Source organism: Plecotus auritus (genome assembly GCF_963455305.1).
Source record: "Plecotus auritus genome assembly, chromosome: 5".
Classification (NCBI taxonomy): domain Eukaryota; kingdom Metazoa; phylum Chordata; class Mammalia; order Chiroptera; family Vespertilionidae; genus Plecotus; species Plecotus auritus.
Window position 1 is genome coordinate 177,114,676 of NC_137776.1, and position 22,030 is coordinate 177,136,705.

Genomic DNA, 22,030 nt, shown 5'->3' on the forward strand with positions numbered 1-22,030 from the left:
TAGTTTTAGGAAAAAGGACTCAATTCACTGACCATCACCTTTTTACTTTTCAAAGCGTGTGGGCACTTTCAGTCCCCTGTGAGCCCAGGAGGGCGAGTGAGGGTTAGGGCCTGGGTGAAGGCACACTGGCTGGGGGGCTGGGACTGGGCTCAAGGCCCCACTCAGCCACTCCCCAGCTCCACGGCCTGGCCTCACCTCCCTTCTCTTGGCCTGAGGGGTGCATGTGAGTCATGGATACGCGGGAGCTCAGTGAGTTCCACCATGTGACCCAGTCAGCAGTCCCCACGGGCCAGTGAAGAAACAGGCACCGAGGGGGATGTGACAGGGTGCAGGTCACAGTGGAAGGCCAGGACTCAGAAGTTCTGATCCAGTCTCTCCTGGTGGGGTGCTGGGGACAGTGGCCTGGGCACCGGCCACCTCTCTCTGGTGCACAGATGCAAGTGGGGCCGACTTCCATCAGCCTAGCATCTTCCCCAGTGATCACCGAGGTGGGGTGGCTGCTGGCCCTCCTGGCAGGGTTCACAATGAGACTGACCCTGGGCCTTGGCCGAGGACTTGGAGAAGCTGTTTCTCCCTCTGTCACGTGGGGGGACCTGCGCATGTGTGAAAGCTCCAGTCCCAGCAGCCCGCCCCCGCCCCCAACGTACCTGATAGTCAAAGGTCCCCGACTGCTCCCTCAGGTCTTTGGGAGTTCGAAGGTCCTCCAAGCTCTTGGCCTGGCCCAGGGGCTGCAGTGGCACCTCCATGTCCAGGCTGCTGAAGATGTCTTCCAGGAGGTCGACGCTGGCCGCCCGGTCCGGTGGAGCTGGGGCGGGGCCCACGGGATCCCTCACTCGCTGCTCTGGGCTCTCCGCCTCGCCTTCTGCACTGTCTGACTCCTTGAGGGTCCGATACGGCTGTGGCCTGGGAAGAGCAGAGCAGGCTGCATTCTCCCACCCAGAGCCTCTGTGGGAGGAGCATGCAGTCCTCACCTCCCAAACGTCCAGGTCTTGAGGCTCCCACCCAGGAGCCTTGGGGACAGGAGAGCGTCCTGAGGTCCTGAGTGCAGGAGTCTGGGCAGTGAATCTGATAGACCCGGGCCTAAATGTGAGTTCTGTTGGTCACTGAGGGACCCTGGGCAAAACGCTTTGGCTCTAACCGGCTCTGGGGGACTCACCTAGTTCCTCCCCCACCGTAGGGCCCGTCCAATAAATGGCTGGTGGACTCACAGCCATTTGGACGAGGCATAAGGGACAGGAGACGCCCGGAAAGGGAACAGGCAGACTCGGTCCTACGCTTTGGCAGACAGGCCTTGGGAGCAGCCTTTGGGAACGGAGTCGGGGAAACGCCCTAGGGCAGCTGCCCAGCACACCCCACGGTCTTCAGGGGGAGTCTTGTGCTGACCCTGGTTCCAGCTCTGATGGTGCCATCTCTTGCTGTGGGGCTTTGGGCAAGTCACTTAGCCTCTCTGAGCCTCAATGGCTTCCCCATTCCAGCGTGCACCTCCCTTGCAGGCAGTGGTGGGCATTAGGTGACGGTGCCTGGTGCATAGAGGGCAGGCAGAGCCTAACAGTGTGATGTACATTCACGCACCAAAACCCTGCAGCTGGGCCCCTGCTCAGTGAAAAGGGTTCCTTTCGTACAAGCCTGAGCCCCAGGGCACCTCGGCGCATGCGGAGATGGTGCTGGATAAACCCTGACCTCTAGTGGAGCCCGGGCCAGAGTGTCCAGCTCCACTAACAATAAGGCCGGGAAGGCTGGGGCCCTCTGGTCAGGCAGAAACCGCCCATGATTCTAGTGAAGTGGGGGAAGGTGGCCACCTGGTGGTGACAACAGCTCACTTGCAGGAACCAGGCAGGAGACAGTGGAAGGAGGGGGCTCAGTGAATAGTCTGGACTCTGGCAAGGACTCCAGGAACCTGTACCATCTTGCTGAAACAACACAAGCAGCCAAACGCCTATCTCATAGATGAGGAAGCTGAAGCTCAGAGAGGCTAAGTAACTTATCCTATGTCACACAGCACTTTGTAAGAGGTAATGACTAAGCCATCTGCACAAGGAATTAAAGCCCCTTTAACCAAGTTTGAACACAAAGAAGGAGATAAAGAAGTCAATGTGCTCCATACACTTAAGGAAATAGTATTAATGAAAAAGAAGCCATTTTGTTTTAAGATGGGCCAGTTCTTGTGTAAACATGCACAAAAGCCTATATTGTCATAGGTCTTGGCTAAAGGGAATGAGTGTAGCCATTATTTAAATACTTAAGGCACCTAAATAAATAAGTAAGTAAGTAAATAAATAAATACTGATGGCACCAATTGGTTCAAAGAGAACATGGGCCTGCTGGACTCTGGGGGGGCGAGGTTCTTGGATGTCACCTAGAGTGCCTTTACCTGCAAGGTGGTTTTAAGGTGGTACCTGGGTGAACATTTCTTATTCCAATGGCTCTTAATTAGTAGTAGAAATAACAGCTGATACATTAAGCCTGTGGTATGATAGATACTATTGCTAAGGACAAGGCAATTTTAAAAAGTTAAAAAAATTTTAAGGAAAAGGATTCACCATATGGAAAGGTGGCCTGTGAAGCTTGGGCCAATACTGGCGAAGGCCACCCCTTTCTAAGGGAGGGGGTCGGTGTGCCCGTGGTCTCAGGTGAGCTGGTGTCAGAAAAGGCCAGAAGCCTCCTTCCCTCCCCCGGGGTGGGGCACAGGGGCAGGAGCGGAGCCATGGGTTGTCAGGTACCCAGAGCAGGGAGAGGGGGGAAGAATCCCCTCTTCTATAAACGCTATAACTACTCACTCCCTGGGGGTTATGTGGGCCCGCTGGGTTTCAGCAAAGGGCAGGTTCCTTCCCTTAAAGGGTCCCGTTAAAAACACCACCATTTGTTAACAAACACTGACAAATGCTAGCCCATTGCTCAATCCCAGCTCTGGAAAACTTGTGGGCAGAGGGGCAAGAACTGGCAAAAGAGCGGCCTAGAAAAGCTTAATTTTGGGTGATAGCTGGATTGTGGTGGACCTTCTTTTTTTATTCCAATTCATGATCAGTATGAGGCTTAGCTATACATAACAATGATAAAGTCATTTTAAAGTTAGACGGATCAGTAAAATGTTTGGATATGCCAGCATTAATACACACATTCCATAAATTTTTCTTGTTTTAAACCTGACCCTCCATCTCTATGGCTTTCCAAGATGTGCTGAGATGAAGGCCTTGAGCATCACCACAAGGCTGACTGTGGCCACCAATTCCATTTGCAATCAAGCACATTTCCCTGTATAAAGAGTGGGGGCCCATGCTACCGCCTCACACCCCTATCCCTCTTGCCACCTCATTTGCTTCACGCCCTGTGGGGCTGGCACCATGAATACCCGGAGGTAGCATCCACCCTGCAGGTTGGCACTGGGGCACCGAAGGCAGCAGCTCTAGACACCCTCCCCACACAAGGGCAAGCAGCCCTGGCCACCCCCTCCCCAGGGCTCTGGGAGCTGCCCAGCCCAGCTCAGGGAAAGGGAAGGAGGAAGGAGAGACCATTCAAAGGGAGCAGAGAAGAACAAGCTCTCGGTGAAGCCAGGGCTCGGGCCCTCTTCCCGCTGGCTTTCATCGTCAGAGGAGTCCTCGGAGAGGAAGACCGCATAGTGTTGCAAGGGCTTTACCAGGCTGGGGCAGAGGAAGACAAGAGAAGAGAACAGTTAGGAGGCACCCTCAAGACTCCACGGGGTGGGGCGGGATGGGGCCTGGCCTCCGGCTGCAGCCTTCGGTGGAGGCTCCCTAGAGAAGCCGGTGGCACGGGAGCAGGCAGGCCCCTGAGGTAAGGAAGCTGGTCCCAAGCAGAAAAGCAACTGTGGGTTTGCCACACATGTCAAGAGCCTTAAACGCACGATCCAGTCACCTCTGACCTGACAATCCCACTGCCATCTAGATAACCCTAAACATGGCCAAGATTGCCCACAGTGCCCCTCACTGCCATCTTTGTGATATTAAAACATGAAACAACCTAGACTTACAGCAACAGGAAGCTGGTGAAGTAATGATGGCCCTGTTGGCTGAATGGTAACCCCCCAGTAACTATATATATAAAAGCCTAAGCAATCGGCCAACTGGCCGGTAGCTATGACACACACTGACCACCAGGGGGCAGATGCTCAATGCAGGAGCTGCTGAGCGACAGCAACTTTGCAGAGTGTCCTCTCGCACTCTGGGACCCCTCAGGGGATGTTGGACTGCCAGTTTCGGCCCGATCCCCGCAGGCCAGGCTAAGGGACCCCACCTGCCAGAAGGACTCCGCAGACACCGGCACAGGTGCGCTGGCCGGGGAGGGACTGCGGGAGTTTGGCTTCAGGCTGTTCCCAGCCCATCTTGCCCAGTCTCACCCCGCCGGCCACCTCCCAATTAATTTCCTTTCAATGTGCACGAATCGGTGCACCGGGTCACTAGTAATGTTTGTAAAGGAAAACCTAAAAACCAGGATGCAGAATGGCAATTATACCGCACTCTCCCTCTTCTGCCGATGGGAAATGCACAGAAAAAAGGCTGGAAAAGTGTGTCTGAACGTCTACACAAGCGACTGGAGCAGTCTTTTTATTTTTCTGTGTCTTCTAAGTTTTCTACAACGTGCACATCTATTTCAATAATCAGGAAAAAAAAGTTGAGGCAGGCAGTGAGTCATGTGGAGGAGAGCTCAAGTGCCCTTACGGGTGAGTGGCCGCTCCCGCGTCTTCCTCAGATGGCTCTTCAGAGAGTCTTTGTCATCTGTGATGTGTAAATTAAATATTCATCGTTATAAAAAATACATCTCTCTTGTCAGCCACCTGTGAGCTATGCCTCTATCAACATAAAAACACACACACAGCCCAGAGAAACTCCACGCCGGCACCTGTGAGTTATACATGGGCCAGGGCCTACGAGAGCCTGTGCTTAGAGAGAGGGCAGTTGGGCCGGTCAGACTTCGGTTCGAATCCCAACCCTGAGGCTGAGGCTCGGGCATCCGGCTGGGAGTGGGTGGTCCATGTCCCTGCCCTGTACAGTCTCCTTCTTCGCTTTATGTGATGCAATTCCGTTCAGGTTTTGTTTCAGGAGAACATAGCGTGTCTGAGGAAAGTGATGGGAACCTCGTTGGAGGGTGAGTGCGGGCAGCAGCTGTGAGAGTGAGTAGGTTGCGGCCGGTTCAGCTATGGTCTGCCAACCAGCTGTTACCTGGAACACGCTGTTCTTTCAGAAGGAGCAGGGAGCTGCCCCCAGCTGTCACACCTGGCCCCTGCGTCCTCTCCTCCTCCCTGAAGCCAGCCAGGCAGAGCCATTCCTCTTACTGAAGTGCAGGTCGAGGCGCAGAGAGGGGAAGCCACTTCCCTGGGCGCACCCTGGGAGGGGTGAGCCATAGTGTCCCTCTCCTCTCCTCCCCAGGTCGCCTCCAGGGGGTAGGGACACACCTTGGCCCTTCCCGGACTGGAGAGTGTCGGCTCAGGCGGGCACTTTCCCGGATTCAGGAGGGCAGGAGGATTTCACTTGCAGGACAAGGCCTCCGGGACATAAAACAAGGCGCAGGAGAAGGGCCACTCTCCACACAGCCACCGGAATTCTGTGCTGAGTCTCAAACCCGACCCTGTCACTGGCCTGCTGAACGCCTGTGAGTCTGCTGCTCTGAACCGCAATTTCTTGGCGATGGGTTGGGTGGTGAGTAAACCCACTGAGGAAAGCATGGGAATAATGCGTTCAGACCTTTGTGGATGACGTATGGATGGGCGGGGTGAGGGCTGCTGAGTGGCAGTGCCAAGTTGAGCTCCATGCAGGGCAGACACGGAGCTGACCCTGCCCACCTGTGCGGCCTCCTGCCCTCCGCCTGGTCTGCCTGGTCTGCCTGCTCCTGAAGACTCAGCCCGATGGCATGCTCAGGAGTCCTCCTGGAGCTCCGGCTGCGGTCTGCTCCCTCGACGGTCAGCTTCTCCGCGGGCTGCGTGTTTCACCGCTGCATGGAGACCATTGAACCTCTTGCAATTCTATTTCTGGCTCCAGGGCAGGGCCTGTCTCATTCTCTATCCCCACCAGGGGCACAGCATGAGCACCATCAGAGTTTACGACCAAATGAGTGGAAGCCAGTGTGCGAGGGAGACAAGGTGCCCCCCATTTCACTCATTTTCCTGGAGCCCCAACACAGCACGGTCCCTTTCACCAGCCTGTGGCTGCAGAATAAAAGGGTCCCCACTCTGAGCATCCCATCTGTCTTCTGAGACGCCGAGACCTGTATTTGGGACCACATTTGGGGTGTGGGGCAGGTGGGAGTCTCAGAAAAAGGTTTCACATAATATCCACATGCAGGCACCATGCCAGGGGCTTACAGAAGCTATTTCTACCTCTCCCAACAGCCGAGCAGGAAGGTAAGTCTCCAAATATGACTTTACAGAGTGAGACTGTCACTAGTCCATCTATCCATGTGTCCAACCATGTGCCCAACCAAGAGGCCCTTCCTGGGTGCTGTGAGCAGGCCCATGCTGGCGGAGCACTGGAGTCACTGGCAAAGGAGAGGGATGTGGCCAAGTAACCCGGCCAGGAAGTGACGAGCAGGGATGACAGCCCAGCCCCTCGCCTTTCTGTCAGCCGGGCTGGTGGGAGGTGTAGGAGGGGATGCACCTCGAGGCTCATGGGAGGCCCTCAAGGCCACCTTGAATGCCGTCCCAACAGCCATCCACGCACGCCCCTCCCCCCGCAGTGACAAGAAAGCAGAGGCCACAGCTTGGCACACGAACCAAATGCCTAAACCTGCCAGGAGTGCTTGGAATCGCGTGAGAGCAAAGGGCCCTTGGCTTCGTCAGTCACCGATAAAACCCTGTGCCTGCCCACATTGGCGTGTCCGGGAGCGGGGCTGGGGGGAGGGGAGGAGGGAGCCCCGATGTCCAGCTCACTCCAGCGGCTCTCCTGCCGTCCAGGCTGGCTGGGCAGTGGCTGCGACAAGAGGCCCTGTGTCTCCTGATCACTGTGAGCTCTCAGGTGACACTTCGACCTGGGGTCTGGTCCGAGCAGAGCTTTCCGGGTCCGGGCGCAGGCGCAGGACACAGGGCGCAGGGCGGACGATGAGGACACCAGCAGTGCTACGGTGCTGAGCTGAGCGCTGCCGGAGTTTCTCATGAACTCCTGCCGCACCCTCATTTTGCAGATAAAGAAGCCAAGGCTCAGAGAGAGGGAGCCGCCTGCCCAGGGTCACACAGCAGCTGACGGCGGGCCCGGGACTCTGCATTTCCCTGGCTCTGAACCACTTTGCCATCCTGCCTCTTTCCTTTCGTGGGTCTGAAAACAATGAAATAGGCGTAGGGTGTTTCCCCTCCCACCTTCAACAAAAGGTGAGATTTCAAAATAAACCTATTTAAATTCAGCTGCTCATGTTCTTCCATGAAACATACAGTCAGATATTTGTCAGAGATAAAGGATGAACCGTCGAAAATGTCCAGGTTTAAATTTTTTATTAGCTTAAGGCAGAATATGGGAAAAAAAAGTGTACCTCTTCCCTCATTAACCCAATTCAGCTACTACCCTGCAGTCTGCCACCCACCACTTGCCTGGGTTTTATTATACACAAATTGCTGTCTGTGAGAAGGCAGGTCATGGCGAGCCTGGCTACCCAGCGAGGGCTGCTGGAGTCTTGGCGGGAAAGAAAGGCCTGCTGTCCATCACTGTCCAGACCCCATCATCTCCACGCTGCTCCCGCCTCTGCCTACCCCGTCTCGGCACAGACTCCCATGCAGATGACTTCCCGAACCCTTTCTAATGTTTGGTTTAACGTGTCGCCGGTTGGCGCGCGCATGTGACAGTGGTGACAGGCGCGGCTGTTCCTTTTTAAATACCATGTCAGAGACACGGCGACAGGAAGCGGGGACGTGCTCTGTGGCTCTCTGCCGCGCCGGGATCGCACGGGCTTATTTTTTAATGAGGAAGATCTGCATCTCGAGAGTTTTTTTCATGTGTCACATCGCGTGGACAAATCAGCAGCACGTCACGCTGGCCCAAAATGAAATGCTGACAAATGTAGATATTTCAAATTTAATTGACATTTAAATGTACTTGAGATAAAGAAGGGAAAAAATCAGCGAGGACTTGGTCTCCGGAGGTAGTGAAGGGAGCGGGTGATCATTTCTTAAAGGATCATTTCACTCCAGCACAAAGGATCCCTACTTGTAGGTGTCATGGCTGCTGGTGTCCCTGATCACGTGGCTCTGGTGGGGCTGATGAGCAGGGACAGGCCCCAGGACGAGGCCAGTGGATGCCAGTCTGTCCAGCCAGCTTTCCACACCCCCCTGCCCCAGCCAGACGACCTCGGGAAGGTCATCGCATTCTCTGAGCCTCATCTGTAAAATGCGATGCCCACAGCCCTCCTGACGGTCTTTACATGAAGCTGGATGAAATGTTTGCAAAGGTCTTTGCGTATCACCTGGTGCATAGTGAACATTCGATTGCTACCCACCTGCCACATTCACCTGCCAACACACAGATTCTTGTCCAGGTGTGCCAGGATGGACAGGGTGGTCCCTGCCTTCAAAGACCTTCCCAGGTAAGGTTACTGCCCCCACTGGCCTGTCACAGCACATCAGAAGCACGAGAAGACCCTGTCGTGCCTTCCCGCCACCACCAGGACCCGGGGCCAATGCTCCAGACCACACCGTAGCATGCACACAGGCTAACACGACAGACAAGGGCTCTGAAGCCAGCCAGAGGGGTCTTTGGGGGAAGCGAGGTTGGTGCAGGACCCCGGGAGGAAGCTGGGAACTGCACTGGAGCTATTCCTCATGTGACCCAGGGTGAGGGCGAGGGCAGTGCTCAGGAGGAGAAACTGGAGACAGATATGCTGGACGGAGGACCTTTACACTCATTTGTAAATATCTACTTAAAACAATAATGTGAGACCAACTGCTGTAACGAGTCACCAATGAGAGGGTGTCTTCCTGTCAGGAGGGTTGGTCTATGTGTGAGACTGGGTCCTTTCCACCCCTTGGGGACCTGCTCGGCCAGAGGGCAGAGGTTGGGGTGTCCCTGGCTCCCTTGGGAGGTGACAGGGGGGCTGGGCTTTTAATCGTGAGCATGGCAGAGGCTGCACATGGCCTAGAGGTGTTTCTGTGGAAGAGTGGGCACAGGGAGCTGGGGCGGGGCGGGGTTGGCAGGGAGCAGGTGGTGCAGGGCCACGTGCGAGGTTAGGGGTGATGTGAGGGCTGGGCAGGCAGCAGGGAGGCCTTCCTGGTTGGGCCCTGATCTCTCTCTTGGGTTGGCTGTGCCCTTCGCCTTTCCAACCTTCGTTCATTCATCCACTTAATTATTTATCCATCTGTATCTTCCTTCTTGCCTCCCTCCCTCCCTCCCCCGCTTCCTGCCTTTAACAAAAATCACTAGTATCAATCTCACACGTCCACACCCATTCCCCAGATACCCTGAGAAGTCCTTCCTGGGCCACCAGGTGGACACCCACACAGGCAGAGGCCCACGCACAGGACGTGGGCTTTGCCTCACTATCCCACCCTCAGGTTCTTTGGTGCAGAGAAGATGGGTGGGGACACCTCGGGGCACTTTCCCTGCCTGGAAGGGAAACTGTGAAGAACTGTCCCCCACCCTGCAGACGCCTCTGACAGCCATGGTGGGGTGGGCTGTCAGGTGAGAAAGCAGTGAACTTGGACGTGGGACCCAGCAGACCCAGATCATTCCACCTGGTGTCAGAGCCTTGGTTCCCTTTGCCTTCACTGGGAAGATTTTTGGGGAGCGGGGAGGCTGAGCAAAATGATGTCTATGAAGGTGCCGGGCCTGAAACAGGCACGTGGGAAAAGGAGCTGTGGCATCATCGCTAATACACAGGGGGCTCGGCTGGGAGGGCACAGCCTTTCAGAGGTGCCTGCAATCGATAGTGTCCTGAGGATAAAGCGCTTTTCCTGGGGCACCAGCGGGAACTGACCCCCGATGGTGACAGCTCCTGGGAAAGATCCTTGCCTCCCAGTGGCCCTGTGTTCCCTGGGCTGGTGCACTTCCCTGCTTTTCCAGTCTGGGATCTGGCTCCACGTCTGGCTTCTGGCTTCTGGCTCCTGGCTCCTGGCTTCTGGCTCCTGGCTCGTCTTTGTCCCCGGGGCCCAGGACCCACTGTTGGAGAAGGAGGGGCCGAGTCAGGGCAGGAGCCCCTGGCCTTGCTAATTGGGTCTGTGGCCTTCTGCTCGGTGTTTGGACTCCTGGCTATTCAGAGACTGGGGCCTGGCAGTCTGCCAGGGGGTAGTACCCAGACAGCTGCCCTCCCCGCTAGGCCCCAGGACCCAGCTGGCTCTTGAATCCTTGCTGCTGGGCTGATGGCAGTTTCTGGCTCCTAGAAGGCCAGGGCAGGGTGGTGCTGGTGGCTTCATAGTCACATCCTAATCACGCCTGGCAGAGCAGTGCTCTTCACACCTCTGTGGCTGTTCACTGATAGCCCTCCCCTACCTCCAGGGTGCCAGGCTGTAAGCTTTAACCTGTCTTCATGGTTCCTTTGTTCATTCACTCAGTCCGCATCCCTGAGCAGAGGCCTGCGCCAGGCTCTGGTCCTGGAGTTGAAGGACACACGGCTTAGCCAGGTGCGTACACCTGCATGTGAGGTGAAAGCTACAACACGGCAGGTCAGTGCTACACAGGGGAAGCCCGGGGAGTTGTGGGTGTGGGAGGAGGTCGGGTTGTTGAGGCTGCGGCAGTGGCTGCAGGAGGTGGCAGGAGGGAGACGAGCTGACTTAGGACGTTAGTGTGGCTCCTGCGGGCAGGCTCCCAAGTCCTGTTTCTTGGGATGTTAACAGGCATGGTCTTTAAATAATACCAGGGGGCAGAGACTTGCCCAGGTCTGACCCAGGTCTGTCAGACGCCGCAGCCCCCCTTGTGCGCCAGGCCACTGCCCAGCAGAGCTCAGTGACCACACCCCAGGGCAGCTCTGGGTCAGGTAGGAGGGAAGGAGATCCACGCCGGTCACCAGTCGTGATCCACACTGAGGCCGTGCTGGGCCGTGCTGGGCCCGGGTCCTGAGGGGACCGTGTGGAGCAGCACATATCACATTACCTCCTGCCAGAGCGTGTGTGCAACTGGCCTGCACAGATACAACAGCAGCGTTCTGAGGCCGGCGGCCCCTGGGCAGAGCGCTCACCAGCTGCTCCTGACAGCTCTTCTGACCTGATGGTGACCTCCCGGGCCTTTGGGTGTGGGGTCGCGCAGTGCAGTTCGGATGACCAGTTCTCCATTCCTGTGCAGCGTGGGCTGGCTGCTTGGTGGACAGCCTGTCTGCCCGGCCAGCATTTCTCCTTGGCTGGAAGGATTTCTGACACCAGCCACACAGTCCTCTGGGTCCCCCAGGCCCAGATTCTCAGGGAGCCCACAGTTCTGGTGGGAGTGTAAAGCAGCACAAGTCTTTTAGAAAGTTATTTAGCAACACAGAGCAGAAATCTGCCTCCCTAACTGGTTTAGGATGCGGATTCTGGCGTTAAGGAGACACTTCTAAAGCTCAGCTCTGCCACTAACTAGCTGTGTAAGCCAGGGCAGTGACAACGTCTCAGGGTCTCAGTTACCTCTTCCATAATATAGAGCTAATGATACTCCCCCGCCACCCCCCGATTTCATGTGAGGATTCAATGGAACAGAGCATGTAAAGTGCTTACATGTGGTTCTCAGTTAATGGTAGCTGTTCATCATTCTGTTTCTCATAATTATGTAAAGTGAGGAAATGCTTGGAGAACAAGGACCTCACTCTGGCACTTTTCCTATTAGTGAAAACCTGGGACAGTCTGCAGCCCCAGCCTGAGGGGCGTGGTGAGGTAGGTCACGCACATCTGCACGACGGGATCTTCCGGTCACCAGCAGCAGGGGTTACAGGACGTGGGGCCAGTGCCCAGGATGGGCTCCTCAGAAGCCGCAGGTCTGCACACAGACCGGGAAAAGGAACGCCGGGAGTCTGCAGGAACGCTGCTAAGTGGTTGAAGTGGTGGGATTCACAGTGAAATGGTCTCTTCCCTAACTTCCAGATTGTCCATAAGGCTATTGGGTTATTTTTACGAGTAAACAAAATCGTTTGAAAAGAATAGATTTTGCATGGATCTGGCCGAGGGGTGTGGGGCAATGGCTCATGGGAACCTGGTGGCTGAATCTGGACCGTTCTTACTTAGTACAATGAGACTTCAAACAACCAGCCCGCGGCCAGTCAAGGCTTGTGGGACTGGAGGGTGTTCTGTGTCACCGATAGAGGTGAGACCACGGTGTGCAGCTGGAAGCGCCCAGGCTCTGCAGCTGGCCAGGACCGGCGGCATCTCGGATCTGATGCACACGGACCCGAGCCCCTTAGCCATTAAGACTCAGAAGACCACCGACCCTTCTGGGTTGTTGTGAAGATTAAGGGAGGCAAAGCCTGTATGTAACGATCTCCTTCTGTTCTCTCAGCAATTCTGTGAGGGCTGCTGCCTGTCTCCTCCTGCAGTGAACGGGCATCCTGGCGGAGAGGCACCTGGGGACCAGCAGGTCACTCCCTGCCTCTGGCCTGTGTGTGAGGTCCTGAGGGGCGGGCCGTACGGAGCATAGCGCTGCCTTTAAGAGCTTGCTCTCGGCTCCTTCTGAGCTTCAAGTTCAAAGGTCAATCCCCCTATAACTGACAGGCCAAAAGGAAAGTAAGTTGGGGCCTGGCAGCCACACACACTGCGGCTGAAACCACCAAGGCCACCTCTAACAGGTGGGGAGCTGGGAACCTTACAGTGTCCCCTGTGGCTGCCACTGTCCTCACCACTCAGAGTAGGGCAGTCATATTAGGTTCATTTGTTGTTGTTGTTAACCCTTACCTGAGGATATTTTTTTTCATTGATTTTTAGAGAGAGTGGAAGGAAGGGAGGGAAGGGAGAGAGAGAGAAATCGATTGAGACAGACACATCAATTGGTTGCCTCCTGCACGTGCTCTGATTGGGTCAAGGATAGAACCTGCAACCCAGGTATGTGCCCTTGACTGGGAATCAAACCCATGACCCTTCGGTGCAAGGGCCAACACTCTTAACCATTGAGCACACCAGCCAGAGCTCTTGGGTTCTTAACAGAAAGCCTAGATGGTGCAGAAGAAAGGGCGAGGCCTCTGTCCTCAGACAGCTGATCCCGCCATTTTCAAGCCTGGAGGCCTTGGGCAAGTTACTGAAAGTCTCTCGGAGTCTCAGCTTCTCCTCTGTTGAATGGGAAAGCCACCCCTACCCTTCACAATAGTAAGTGATGGTCAGTCAGTGTTGCTTCTCTTTCCTTCCCAGACGGAATCACGCAGGCGCCCGTGGACACTGCTTCTTTGGCAGGAAGATGACTGAACGACTCTGGGAACCAGAGGGGAAGGGTGGCGTGGGGGACAAGTCATTTTAGACCTGGAGCTGCCTAGGCAGAGCCAAAGTGACAACAGACCCCCATGGGCAGCAGAGTGGAACTGAGAGGAGGAAATCCAGCAACACTGGAGCCCTGGCCCTGCCACTTTTGAACTGGATGACCTTGAGGCACGGGTCAAGGACACTTTCTGAGCTCGAGTCCCCATTCTGTGAAGGAGAAACCAACACCAGCCTAAGAGGCCCCGGACAGGACAGGAGCATGGCTCTACTCGCTGCTAACTGGCCTCTGATGCCAGCCTTGCGGCCCGGTCCCTACCAGCACCAGCTCTTGCCCTGGGCGGGGTGCTCCGGGCAGCCCATCAGCCGTTCTGGATAACGGGAGTAGCTAAGAGTTCTTGGGGAGAAATAGTCACTGACTACTAATTAGCTAATGTTAACCGGAAAACAGAGGGAAAGCTTTTCTGAAGTGTTCTCCCAATCGCCATCAAATGGTTTTAAGGGGCCAGGGCACCTACTGTCGGTTCAGAAGGAAAATTCAACAGAGGGAAAAAATTCATTTTGGGAATTCAAGTCAACAAGAATCAGCATGGGGATTCCCATTAAAGGCCTCTTTTCAAAACCCTAAGCAGCTCACACCTAGTAGGTTTTCAAAGATATTGCTGAACAAACGGGTAGATGAGTGGACAGATGGACATCCTCTGGAAGGGAAGAAATGGCTTCAGTGATGGACTGGCCGAGAGCTGGCGGCCGATGCTACGGGCCTTGATGAGTTCCAGGCGTGAGCAGCTTGCTGCAGGAGGCTGTGGAGACCATCTTCGTCTTAATCAGCTCCATCTCACTGTCCACAACACTGATTACTTAATATGCTATTTGGAAGTGAGAGCTGGGGCAAGAAGTCAGGAGGATGGAATCCCTCCCTCCACTTCAAAGATCCCGTATCTCTTTCTGTCGCCTAAATCCTCTACGTTTCCGATGCACTTAGATGTTCCCAGTAGAGACAACCATCCACGATTCAAGAAAATCCAGGCCAGATTAAAGGGCCAGGCACTGATCTGTGTGCCCAACACGGAACCGTCCGCAACAAAGGCCCATTAGGAATGGCTCCTGCCTGCTGGCTTGTCTTCTCGTGTCTCCCGGCACAATGCTGACAGATTGGGGGAGCTGGGTTCTTTCCTCCCTAGAACAATATTTTATGAGGAGTCTGTTTTATTAAAATATTTTCCGCTGGATGCTTCCTGTGTTTTAAGAACTTGGTCTTGCCAGCTGGAGCCGATGACAGTTGAGAAAAACACATCCAAGTGCTGTTGTGACAGGGCATGTGGAAGTGGAGGAGCGAGGCGGGGGAGGGGGGTAGCATGGGAAGAGACGCAGGAAAACGCCCGGCTGCACCAGCAACACCACTGGCATTATGGGAGAACACCCCAGCCCATCACTGAAAAGTGTGAACAGAAACTTTTGGAACGACGCCCCAAAGTGTACCTCTTTATCTGTGATGTGTGGTCACAGAGAACCCGTCATTTGTTGTTTATCGCTGCCAGTTTGCCAACCCACTAAGCCAGCCCCCATGCCACCAGTGGTTCATTTCATGTTTCCTGAACAGAAATCTAAAACAAGGCATGTTGCAAAAAGAAACAAAAAGCGGTATCAACACGGTTCTGGGCACAACCAGGAGGATGGGATTACCAGACACGGGCTCTTTGGCACACACTAGAGGCATCCCGTCACCATGAGAACAGAGGCGATTAGGAAGCCCAACCTTTAACTGGGAACCTGGCCACAAAGTGGGTAATGCTTGCCTGCAGAACGTGCAGTAATGTTGACCCAGGGTGGTTCTGTGCGGGGCAGGGATATTCTGGGTTCACACTTCAATATCTACAGGTCCATGGCCCTGTACCGCAGTGCAGTGGCTAAAAGATCTAGCCCAGATTTAAAGTGGTGGCTTTAAAGAAAAGTGACTGATTTCATCCCCCTAAGGAGAAATCTTTAGGGTCTGAGGAACTCTGATGCCATGCAGCATTTTCTCCACAAGGGGGCAATCATAATCCACGCCAGTCATGGCCAGGGACCTATTCCTCAATTATTCCCACTGTCCTATTGTCAGAGCAAAAGTTAAGCCTACACCCAACTTCGGGAGTCCTCTCTTCCAAATTGTGCATAACCAAGCATCTCACAAGACAGACAGGCAGACAGGCAGGCGCACACACGCACACACACACACACACACACACACACACACACACTCTCTCATGTGCGCTCTCTCTCTCCTACAGCCTTCTGGGCAAGGGTTGAGGCGGCCTGAGTAGAGTAGGCTGGTTCTATAGGACACAACAGTCTCAACCAACACCGAGTCATAAAGAGAGAATCCTGGAGGAGGGGAAGTTCATTGTAACCTGCGTTCGGCCACAGCTTGACATTTCAGAATCCTTTCTTCCCTTCGGCTCCTTTTTCTGGCCAGGGCCCACCATCTCCCTAAACTTCTCCCCACCCCCCCCCCCCCCCACCCCGAGAACTCTTCTGAGAGGAAAGCAGACATGAGGAGTGTTCCCCTCTGCACCCAAGGGACTTCAGGGTCCTTGGGGCAATGTTTTTGGTTTCCCAAATCACCCGACCAAGGAATCACGGGAAGCCAGTGTGTAGCAGCTCAGCTGTCTGGGCAGGGCCCCAGGGGCTGTGCACTTGGGGATCAAGGAAGCAGTGCGCCCTCCGATGGAAGCAGTGCGCCCTCCGATGGGAGCAGTGCGCCCTCCGATGGGAGCAGTGCGCCCTCCGATGGGAGCAGTGCGCCCTCCGATGGGAGCAGTGCGCCCTCCGATGGGAGCAGTGCGCCCTCCGATGGGAGCAGTGCGCCCTCTGATGGAAGCAGTGATCTTCTCCAGTCGGGGGCTGTGCAGTTTAAGCCTCACCCATCCAGGCAGCTCTGCCCACTGCGTGGACACCTGCCTCATAATTCACCTCATCTACCTACCATCTACCCAGCAAGTGACTCCAACATGGGTCCTCTGCTGCGTATAAACCCTAGTGCCTGCCCTGAAGACCTCTGGGCCTGAGGGGAGGTGTTAAAGCAAAGCTGAGACAACATACAAGCTATGGCACAGGTGAGCAAAGTGGGGGTGGGGCAGTGAGGAGGACAGTCCTGTGTATGAATCTGGGCTCCAGAGCCTTCAAGTGCCCCAGGTCTAGGAGGCTAGAGGCCCTCGTTAAGTCACCTTGACCAGGTTCCTAACTCTCTCCTCTTGACCATCAGAAAAGGCCTGGAACCTTCTCCTGAGCCTGTCCCTGTGGGCATCACCGGTCAAAACCTGCCCAGGTGGCTGGCTCTTTGGCCTCTGGGGCCTCCCCGCTGTTGTGACAACTGCCAGCAGAAACAGACAGTGAGACCAAACCCTGCTCCTGAACCTCCTAGGGAAGCCTTCCGAAGGCTAGGGCTGCGGCGCGGCCCCCCACCCCCCTCCCCTAGCGCTGGCCCCACTGGGTTTTCTGCAGAGAGAGGGGAGGGGAGCCACGGGTACTCACTGCTCCTGGCTCGGGACGGACGGCCTCCGGCCTTCCACTGCGATGTTGCTCTTCGGTCTCTTGACGACATGTGGACGGGGAGGGCGCACCTGGAACGGACACAGGGGAGAACCCCCGAGAAGCAGTGAGTTGGAAGAGCCACACGGGAACATTCTGAAGTTTCAGATAAGTGGCCCCAGCATAAATGTTGATGGATCTTTACGGAACGGGCTACAAAGGCTTTGCTTGTCACGAAGACACTGCCACACTTGAGCTGGAATGCTGTGGCCCCTCAGTCGGGAGAGGCTCTTCTGAGAGCTTAGTTTCCTTATCCGCAGGTTGGGGTGGGTCCCCCACCTCCTCCCAGGGCTCCGTGAGGATGCAGTGAGGTTCGGTCTGCACAGGACCCAGAACAGGGGCCCTCACGCTAATACGGCCCCACTTGCCTGCTTCCAGAACCCAGACACTGCTTTGGTAGAACCCGAAAGTGTAACTCAGACTTTGTTTTCAGGGTTCAGCTGGTGCTTATCTTTTCTTTTTACAACTGAATTACAGGATGCTTATTGTCCTCTGTAAACGGGAGAGGGAAGAAAGCAAAACAAGGCATTGCAGAGTACTGCCCAGGGCATCCCGAGCTGTGCCCGAGCAGGGCCGCACACCCTGCGGCTGCCACACCGAGGGGCAGGGTGGGTGTACTTGACAGAGAAGCATACAGCTTCCTGGTCCACTGTGGGCTGCAGTGGCAAGATAGTTTTCTTTCTTTCTTTTTGTTTCTCTATTATTATTTTTTTCCTGGTCTGCTGCCTCTGAAAGCCAAGACGAGGACACATAGAAAAGGACACCTTCTCCCCCCGTGGAGCTCGTGATGGGCGTTAGGCTGCGAACGTCTGAGTGCGCCTAGAAGGACACTCATTTAGTCTCATCAGCATTACGTGGCTTTAAATTTGGCACTGTCACCACTGGACATTTCCAGTGCCAGAGTGGGCCCGAAGGGAGCTAAGCCAAGGAAGTCTACCTGTGAGTTTCGTTGCCAACAACCAGGACCGAGTCCCGGGCAGGAGGCTTGCTCTCTCTCTGCAGCTGAGGGACCAAGTAGGAGACGCCACGATGGCTGAGATTCTCGGACAGGACAGGGAAGGGGAGCACTCACGCTCCATCGCTGCCTGCCCCCTTCTCTGAACCCCACTCCCACACAATTTGTGGGTGACACAGCACATGGCTTAGGTACAGATGAAGCTGGCTGCACGAAAGACAAGTCTTTATGGAGTCTGATCAAGCCCCCAGTGCGCTGCAATCTGATCGAACCAGTTTTTCCTCTGGACTGGCCAGTCTGAGCTCAGCCTCCTCTGGCAACTCAGAGATGTGGCCAAAAAAGCCAAATGCATCCCACCAAACGTGCTGCCCTCCTCTGTGGGGCTATCGTGATGACCCACTGAAATGACGCGGGAGAGCGCCAGCATGGCACACAGTGGGGCTCCATAAATGCTCACCTTGCTTCTCCGCGAGCCTGTCGATAACAAAAGGAAGCCGGGTGGGGTGTCTCTGAATTAGAAGGTTTGATTTGTGATGGCCTTACCCTCGCCTAGCATCCTGCTCAGTGTCTGGTATTTGAGGAGTCACTCAGCAAGATTTCACGAAACAAATGAATGCTGCTGCTTGGAATCTAAGAAGTGCACAATGCCGTCTCTGTTGCTATCACTATTATTAGGACAGTGCAGCCTCAAAGCAGACATCCAGGCACCATTTGCTGGATACACAGGTGGAGACACCCCCACCCATTCTGACCGTGAACTGGTTTTCTGGACCAGAGCCAGAGGCAGCTGGTAAACAGGATCACCTGGCTGGAATGCTCCCCCGGACTTCTCATCACAAAGGCGTGTGCTGTGGGGGCGATGGAGCAGCTCTGCCCTGCCCCGGGCCCGTGGTGGGGGTTTCAGGAAAGGGCAGACACTAAGGCCTATCAGCCTGTCCTTGCACATGGCTGCTCCCTGCTACAATAAAGGCGGGTTAGGAATGTGAACTTGTGTGGCTGAAATGGGGGGATTAAGTTTGTGGCAACCTCAACTGAACTTGCAACGTGGTGAAACATGGGGAAAAAGAACAACAGAGCTAATTAGACGAGCTGAGCTGTCAGAGTGCCGCTGAATGGCTCCGCGCCAACAAACAAAAGGAATGGGTTGGCAATCAGCAGGATCGATGGAGGAGACTGCTTCATTAGGGATGATAAAACAGACAGAGCGGGAGAGGGAGGGGGTGGAGAGCCGGGAGGCCGGGAAGGCAGGGGAGGGAGAGAAAGGCACACAGGCCCGGGGACAGTCAGTCGCCTGCATTACACCGTTACAGACACACCCAGAGTCACACACACCTGATTGGTGTGGACAAAGCCAGACACAGTATCACACCCACAGACAACCATCCAGAGACATGCAGAGGCCTCGAGATGCCAACATGTACACGTCTCCCAAATACACACTCTCAGGGGCACACACATAAGAGGCGAAGACACATGCACCAATCACACACACACACACACACACACACACGCACACGGCTGCAGATCCACAGTTAGAGTCGCAACCAGGCAGACACACAGAGACAAAATGGTTTAATTAAGCCCAAATAACAGGACTGGCTCGTCATATTTCAGCGATCACGTTGTCTTTCTGAGGTGCTTAGGAAGGGAGGGGGCTGGGGATGAGGGAAGAAACCGCAAGCACACACAACAGCGATGGCCCCACCCGTGTAAGGATCCCAGCAGCTCTAGGGGGGAAAATGCTAAACAGGGATTTTGAGCTCTGTTCAAGGGGGACTTGAGGGGAAAGTTGGGAAACCAGCCAATTCCCCACCGGATTTAGAACCTGAGAAATCTAAGTCGGCAGGGTTAAATGTGTACTGAATACAAAAGCACCGAGTACATTTGATTTTAATGGTGAGCAAGAAGTAATAAATACGAGCTTATAAAGGCTTCACATGCAACCGAGCACGGCCTGCCTCTCCCTGCACGCCAGGGCCGCCGCCCCTCAGTCCATCAGACACCGGCAAGGCTTTCTTCTGCTCTTGCCTTTTTCCACTTTTAGAAAGAAAAATCTAAATCTTCCAGTAACATCTGAACTCCAGCCACAGGTGCCAGGCTACAAAGCTCCTTCCAGAGAGGCCGAGTGGCTGGCCTGCACACTCCCAGCACCCTGGGCCACGGCTTCACTTCTGCCCTGAACGCTTGCAGCTCGGTGACCGGCAAAGCCCAGTGGGGGTCAGTGGCTCCGGACATGGGAGCTTATCAGACCATCCTCTTGGAGGCCTGTGAGGGGGTCCACATCCTATGTCTTCCAGGTTCACCCCTGTGAGGGGGGGTGCCCACTGGGCAAGTTTGCATGAGTGCACAGGGCCCAGGCAGCACAAACCTAGGATTCCCAAACCAGCCCCACAGTAACCCTGCTTGGCAGAAGGTATTCGGGTTGGCAGAAGTTGAGTATATGTGCCCACTTTATGCCAGGGACTGTGCTAGGCACTAACCATGTATGACCTCATTACCTTCACCAGGTTGGTACTGCTAAACCCATTTTACAGATGATGAAACTAAGGCTCAGAGAAGGTAAACGTCATGCCCAAGTCAGACAGCCAAGAAGTGCCAAGCTGTGATTCAAACCAGGGCAGGCCTCTCTGACTTCCAAGCCCAGGAAAACTGGTTCTGCTAGCACCCCCCTCTCAGTGCGCCATGACCCAGGGGGACCAAGGGTGTGCAGCCCCCAAGGGTGGGGCTAGTCACCTCCTGCACCAGTCCAGGTCCAGTGGCATCTCTCCTCAGGGCCACTTTTGCATCCCCACATCCTTAGCTGGTAGAGGGGTGGCTACCCCACTCTGCGAAAGTGCCCACACTGGCAAGACAACAGGGAGTCCCCGGCAGCTGCCTCCCGGGGAGAGTGCCCTGCCTGCCCTGGGTCCCAGGTCTCTCGGGAATGCTGAGCGCTGCCCAGTGGATGGCTCTGGCTTAAGGAGAGGCTGCTGGTGAGGCGCAGGGAGAGGCCGGGCAGAGCAGACCTGGGCTCAAGGGACAGCTGGGCCTCTGATCATCTCTGTGGTCTCAGCTGCCAACGGGGGAAGCAGCACCTGCCTCCTCTGGCTGTTGTAAAAACAAGCAATGATTCAAGTGCTCAGCACAGTCCCAGGCCCATAGAAAGCCAATGCTGATGCTCTTCACCCTGTTCCTGCCAGGACCAATACCGCCCCAGAGCCCAACGGGCTGCTGGTGGTTCCTCCTCAGCTGCAGGCTCTGCCCCTACTCCACGCTGAGATGGACTCCATGGAAACGGAGTGAGCAGCAGGAGCTCGGCATGCTGGGAGGCCACGGGTCCTCAGGTCAGGTGACTCCTACCTGCAGCTGAGGGACCTGAGCCATGTCGCCAAGCATCGGTTTTCTCATCTCTAAATTGGGTTGTGAGAATAAACGAGTCATCTTTTCTGTCAAAGGACAGTTGAGACAGCCGCCATTTTGGACTGCGTGACTTGGCAGCCACCATGTGGGCCACATGACCTGCGGTTCCTCTGGGGGCTGCCATCTTGAAATGGCAAAGGCCAACGCCTCCCTTTGAATTAGCCAATAGCGAAAGATTGTGCGTCTGAGCTCCAATCAAGAGTGAGGTCAGGTCACGGGCATCAGGATTAAAAGGCCGAGCAGACAGCCTGCTGGTGTGCATGTGCATGTGTTCCAGACCGTGTGCCGTGCCCCTCCTGCAGGAGTAAAGGTATTTGCCTGCTGCCTGGCTCCGGAGTCTGCTTTGGGTTCTACCGGGACCTCTGAATTTGGGGTTCGTCTTACTTCTTACAGGGTGGAGACAGGGCCTCCTTCATGGTGACTGTGAGGCTCAACAGATGATGGGCCCAAGAATGACTTGCTGCCTAGAAAAGCCCTAGCCCCGTGGTTGGCAAACTGTGGCTCGCGAGCCACATGCGGCTCTTTGGCCCCTTGAGTGTGGCTCTTCCACAAAATACCACGGCCTGGGCGAGTCTATTTTGAAGAAGTGGCATCAGAAGAAGTTTAAGTTTAAAAAATTTGGCTCTCAAAAGAAATGTCGATCGTTGTACTGTTGATATTTGGCGCTGTTGACTAATGAGTTTGCTGACCACTGCTCCTAACCAATGATAGTTATTAAGAAACCACGTCACTTACAGGCGTTCTCAAACTACGGCCCGCGGGCCACATGCGGCCCGCCGAGGACATTTATCCGGCCCGCTGGGTGCCGCTGCCTG

General features: G+C 55.2%; 1 protein-coding gene across 2 annotated transcripts in view; it reads right to left on the bottom strand.

Moving 5' to 3' along the window:
• DENND1A (DENN domain containing 1A) overlaps window positions 1–22,030 on the bottom strand; it is a 479,039-nt gene that overhangs the window by 5,015 nt on the left and 451,994 nt on the right. The window contains exons 21-23 of one of the 2 annotated variants that reach the window (XM_080668038.1): window positions 16,805–16,893; window positions 3,510–3,638; window positions 648–903 (exon numbers count right to left, since the gene is read on the bottom strand). In XM_080668038.1, the coding sequence (XP_080524164.1) occupies window positions 648–903; window positions 3,510–3,638; window positions 16,805–16,893 (474 nt within the window). Of the gene's footprint in view, window positions 1–647; window positions 904–3,509; window positions 3,639–4,525; window positions 4,731–16,804; window positions 16,894–22,030 lie in introns of those variants that run through there. The other variant, XM_080668037.1, reaches the window with a different exon arrangement.